Source organism: Triticum aestivum, chromosome 7D, assembly GCF_018294505.1.
Source record: "Triticum aestivum cultivar Chinese Spring chromosome 7D, IWGSC CS RefSeq v2.1, whole genome shotgun sequence".
In the NCBI taxonomy this organism is placed as follows: domain Eukaryota; kingdom Viridiplantae; phylum Streptophyta; class Magnoliopsida; order Poales; family Poaceae; genus Triticum; species Triticum aestivum.
In genome coordinates this window covers 206,750,638-206,755,429 of record NC_057814.1, presented here as the reverse complement: position 1 = coordinate 206,755,429, position 4,792 = coordinate 206,750,638, and the positions used below count along the sequence as shown (strand labels likewise).

At 45.2% G+C, this 4,792-nt stretch overlaps 1 protein-coding gene across 2 annotated transcripts; it reads right to left on the bottom strand.

Moving 5' to 3' along the window:
- Window positions 1-2,321: 2,321 nt before the first annotated feature.
- On the bottom strand, window positions 2,322-4,541 carry LOC123169813 (NADPH-dependent aldo-keto reductase, chloroplastic). Of its 2 annotated transcripts, none has more exons than XM_044587687.1 (7): window positions 4,248-4,541; window positions 4,072-4,122; window positions 3,890-3,966; window positions 3,728-3,815; window positions 3,377-3,649; window positions 3,069-3,299; window positions 2,322-2,626 (listed from the first exon to the last, which is right to left on the bottom strand). In XM_044587687.1, the coding sequence occupies exons 1-7, from the start codon at window positions 4,539-4,541 to the stop codon at window positions 2,519-2,521; spliced, it is 1,122 nt and encodes a 373-aa protein (XP_044443622.1). In that variant the 3' UTR covers window positions 2,322-2,518. The 2 variants fall into 2 exon arrangements, with proteins under 2 accessions (XP_044443622.1, XP_044443621.1); XM_044587686.1 differs by lacking the exon at window positions 2,322-2,626 and adding an exon at window positions 2,674-3,002.
- Between the last annotated feature and the right edge of the window lie 251 nt (window positions 4,542-4,792).

The window sequence follows — 4,792 nt, the reverse complement described above, 5'->3', positions numbered from 1 at the left end:
GATCGGTTGGATCGTGAAGACGTTCGATGATACGTCTCCAACGTATCTACTTTTCCAAACACTTTTGCCCTTGTTTTGGACTCTAACTTGCATGATTTGAATGGAACTAACCCGGACTGACGCTGTTTTCAGCAGAACTGCCATGGTGTTATTTTTGTGCAGAAATAAAAGTTCTCGGAATGACCTGAAACTTCACAGAGAATATTTTTGGAATAAATAAAAAATACTGGCGAAAGAATCAGCATCAGGGGGCCCACACCCTGTCCACGAGGGTGCAGGGCGCGCCCCCTGCCTCATGGGCCCCTGAGACTCCACCGACCTCAACTCCAACTCCATATATTCACGTTCGGGGAGAAAAAAACAGAGAGAAGGATTCATCGCGTTTTACGATACGGAGCCGCCGCCAAGCCCTAATCTCTCTCGGGAGGGCTGATCTGGAGTTCGTTCGGGGCTCCGGAGAGGGGAATCCGTCGCCATCGTCATCATCAACCATCCTCCATCACCAATTTCATGATGCTCACCGCCGTGCGTGAGTAATTCCATCGTAGGCTTGCTGGACGGTGATGGGTTGCATGAGATTAACATGTAATCGAGTTAGTTTTGTTAGGGTTTAATCCCTAGTATCCATTATGTTCTAAGATTGATGTTGCTATGACTTTGCTATGCTTAATGCTTGTCACTAGGGCCCGAGTGCCATGATTTCACATCTGAACCTATTATGTTTTCATGAACATATGTGAGTTCTTGATCCTATCTTGCAAGTCAATAGTCACCTACTGTGTGTTATGATCCGACAACCCCGAAGTGACAATAATCGGGACCACTACCGATGATGACCGTAGTTTGAGGAGTTCATGTATTCACTAAGTGTTAATGCTTTGGTCCGGTACTCTATTAAAAGGAGGTCTTAATATCCTTTAGTTTCCAATAGGATCTCACTGCCACGGAAGGGTAGGACAAAAGATGGCATGCAAGTTCTTTTCCATAAGCACGTATGACTATATTCGGAATACATGCCTACATTACATTGATGAACTGGAGCTAGTTCTGTGTCACCCTATGTTATAACTATTGCATGAGGAATCGCATCCGACATAATTATCCATCATTGATCCATTGCCTACGAGCTTTTCACATATTGATCTTTGTTTAGTTATTTTTCCGTTGCCACTGTTACGATTACTATAAAAACTGCTACTGTTACTTTTGCCACCATTACTGTTACTTCCATACTACTTTGCTACTAAATACTTTGCTGCAGATATTAAGTCTTTCAAGTGTGGCTGATTGACAATCAACTGCTAATACTTGAGAATATTCTTTGGCTCCCCTTGTGCCGAATCAATAAATTTGGGTTGAATACTCTACCCTCGAAAACTGTTGCGATCCCCTATAGGTGTGGGTTATCATTCGACTACATCAACCGCGTTAAACTAACGCTTCCGCTTTCAGTCTACGAGGGTACATGGACACACTCTCCCATCTCGTTGCTATGCATCTCCTAGATAGATGTTGCGTGATCGTAGGAATTTTTTTAAAATTGCATGCTTAGTTCCCCTACACATGTGTAGGTTGATTGCTTGACGTGTGCTAATTGCTAAAATCTGTCCATAACTAAAATCGGGAATAGGATAGATTTTTATTGGTCAAGTAGTCTAATCACCCCCTCTAGACATATTTTCGATCCTACAACAACAATCTGCCAAAGTTAATGCTAATCACAGTGTGATTAGTGGCTTCCGCCGAACATGCTCGCGGCAGGTGGCAACTTTCCGCCAAACGCCAAGCTAACCATCTTCCACGGGGTGGCTTTTAATTGGTTTGATGAATGTCCGGAGTCCCGCAAAGTCTCTTCTGTTTGCTTCTAATTTGCGGGATTTCGAACATCCGGACCGGTCCATGGACACATGCGGGGCAGCGTTGAATGACAAAGTGCGTCTAGACAGCTTGATCCGGACGCTTGCGGGCGATTTGAGGGTTCGATTTGGGGATGCCCTAAAGCCTTTCTCAGTTTCACCATAAAACATGGCTTCTCAATATAGTATTTTTACTCATAGTTAAAAAAGAACAGACCGGATCGCATGTCGGACCGGGAAAGACCGGAAACGAAGGCCTCAACGGTTTTATAAGCTAATCAAACTGTTATGCAAATGAACCGAACAAAATTGGTCGAACCGGCCGTTTTTTCTCTCAAACCGGAAGAAAAACCAAAACCGGTTGAGCAGGGAGCACGCAAAAGCATCACTTGGAAAGACCAAAAGTATAATTGTGTCTGCTGGGGATCAATCCTCGATCGCAAGGAAGCAGACTGAGATCACCAATTTGGCACGGTACCAACTCAGCCCATCCAACTTATAGCTCTCAAATGATAGAAATTTAGTGTATTTGACCTATTTTTACATATCTTATGGCTTAAAAAAAACAGTAAATGAACCACTGAACCAGCGGTCCGACCGGAAAAAACCTGAACCGACGGTATCACCGGTTCGATCACCGATCCGGTTTAAAAACTATGTTTTTACTCCTTCGCCATGAAGTTAGCTTCAAATCTTGCATGGCAAACATCTTCTGTCTTGTAATCTCCAAACTCTTCCGGAGCTTTTTCTCCATGTACGCATTGGCATTGCTATATATTCTGAACATACAACAAAAGATGAAAATAAAGGAGAGTACTGCTGTAAATTTGCTCGTTCTATGCTTTCATTCCTGGGCTCCTCTCTAGATATTCATGCATGCATACCAATACCATGCAACAATGCCGACGTCGTCTGCCAAAAATGCAACAAAAATGCACACCAAGAGGTCGCTGCGTTTTCTGGCATGATGCATTGTTTCCCTCTTATAAAACAAAGCGGCGTAAATTTCATAAATTTCAAGTCTAGTTGCAGATTGCATTTCATGCGGGCGCTGATTTTCAGTTATATTTCACCATCCCAGAGCTCGTCCATTGTTTTGTAAATGCTCTGAGAGTGCACCAATGATTCGTTCCTGACTCGCTTAACCTGTTCACCACGAAGAGCGCGTTCATTTTGTGCACTCACGGATAACTGAAAAAAAAGGGCCTGTACCTGTTCAATTTCAGAAAACTTGTCACACAGTTCTTCAGGAATGGACCAGCCAAACAGGTCAATGTTCTCCTTCAACCTCGACTCATTGGTACTTTTAGGAAGCACGCTCTGACCCTGCTGGATACCCCATCGCAGAGCGATCTGTGCCGGGGTTCTTCCCAAACTCTCGGCTATCGATGTCACCACCGGGTTATCCGCGACGACTTTCATCCTACCTAGCGGCGCATACGCCTGCAGAAAGAAGAACACGAGCAAATTGCCAGGAAATTTCACATGCCAAAGCTTAATGTATCATTTGAACTACTCACAGAGAAATGAACTCCATTGGTGTGGCAGAAGGCTCTGAGCTTGGCCTGCTGCCAACCAGGGTGGCACTCCACCTGATCAACAGCCGGAGGAACACGGGCCACGGCAAGCAGATCGGCCAGCTTCTTGGTCGAAAAATTGCTCACGCCTATTGCGCGGGCCTTGCCTGAATCGTACAGCTTCTCCATTGCCCGCCAGGTCTCGGGCATATCGAGCTCGACAAAGTTTTCCGGGCTCAGCTCGCTGCCTTTCTTTATCTGGAAGGGCCAATGAATCTACCAAGATCCCAAACTCAGTGTCAAAGAAAGGGCAGACTTACTTTATCTGTACTGCACACATTCAAGCCAAGTTACCAGGTGCAGGTCAAGATAATCCAGCTGCAGATCATTGAGAGTGCGGTCGATTGCCGACGGAACGTCTTCGGGCGCGAGATCGCTGCACCTGCATAGCTTGATTCTCCGGGTGTTACAAGATTGATGGGCATGAAAAAACATTAACAGCTATAAGACTGGTACCATATCTTTGAAGTGATGAAAAGGTCTTGCCGTTTGACGACGCCGTTATCAAAGAGCTTGTTCAAGGCAGCGCCAATCTAGCCACATTAAGGGCAACACTGATTCTACGCCAACCAAAATGTCACCGGGTGCGATTGTGAATTGAAGACACTGATTACATGATACATTAGGACTAGCATTACCTCCTTCTCGTTCTTGTATAGTGGTGCGCAGTCGATGTGCCGGTACCCGGCCTGCCATGACAAGCAGAGTCAAGGTCCGGGCTCAAGCAGCACCCATGAAGCATACTTCTGAGCAAAACAAACGGGATAACACACGGATGCAAAAGATCGGAACAGGAAATGTTTTTCTCTTTTACCTTGACGGCGGCGGTGACCGCGCCAGCGACGACGCCGGGGCCGGACTTGTAGGTGCCGAGGCCTACCGAGGGGATGCGTGCCCCGGTGTTGAGGGTGAAATAGGTGGCCATCTTCTTCCTCCTTTTCTCCCCGCGTCTCTCCTCTTCGTCGCTGTTTGGAACTACACATGACAGGAAGGGATAAGGAAGGCGACCGAAACTGAGCTGCCACGGAAGCCTGTTTGATTCACGGTCCGGAAGAGCCGGCTCGCCAACATGCATCATGCAACGATTGCGTGGGTTGGTCCAGGGCATTTTTTTTCTAGACGTGTGATTTTTTTCCTTTTTATTGTTTTTCACATGGTTTTTACATAACTACTCCCTTCAATCCTTATTAATTGTTGCTTTAGTACAAGTTTGTATTAAACGAGCAACAACTAATATGAATTGGAGGGAGTATTATTTTTTCCTTTTTCGTATTTGATTTTTATATTTTTCCTAGTTTTCCCTCATCGGCAGTTTTCATTCCTTTCCAAAAATAATAAATATTATTTGACAAATACACG

What these genes read in the sequence shown, in the direction of transcription:
- LOC123169813 (XM_044587687.1), bottom strand. Translation starts at nt 4,541, where the DNA reads ATGCCCTGGACCAACCCACGCAATCGTTGCATGATGCATGTTGGCGAG. An exon ending in CCAATGGAGTTCATTTCTCT is followed by an intron (nt 3,300 to 3,376) that starts GTGAGTAGTTCA and finishes TTCTTTCTGCAG; the next exon opens with GCGTATGCGCCGCTAGGTAG. An exon ending in AGTTTTCTGAAATTGAACAG is followed by an intron (nt 2,627 to 3,068) that starts GTACAGGCCCTT and finishes CAGAATATATAG; the next exon opens with CAATGCCAATGCGTACATGG.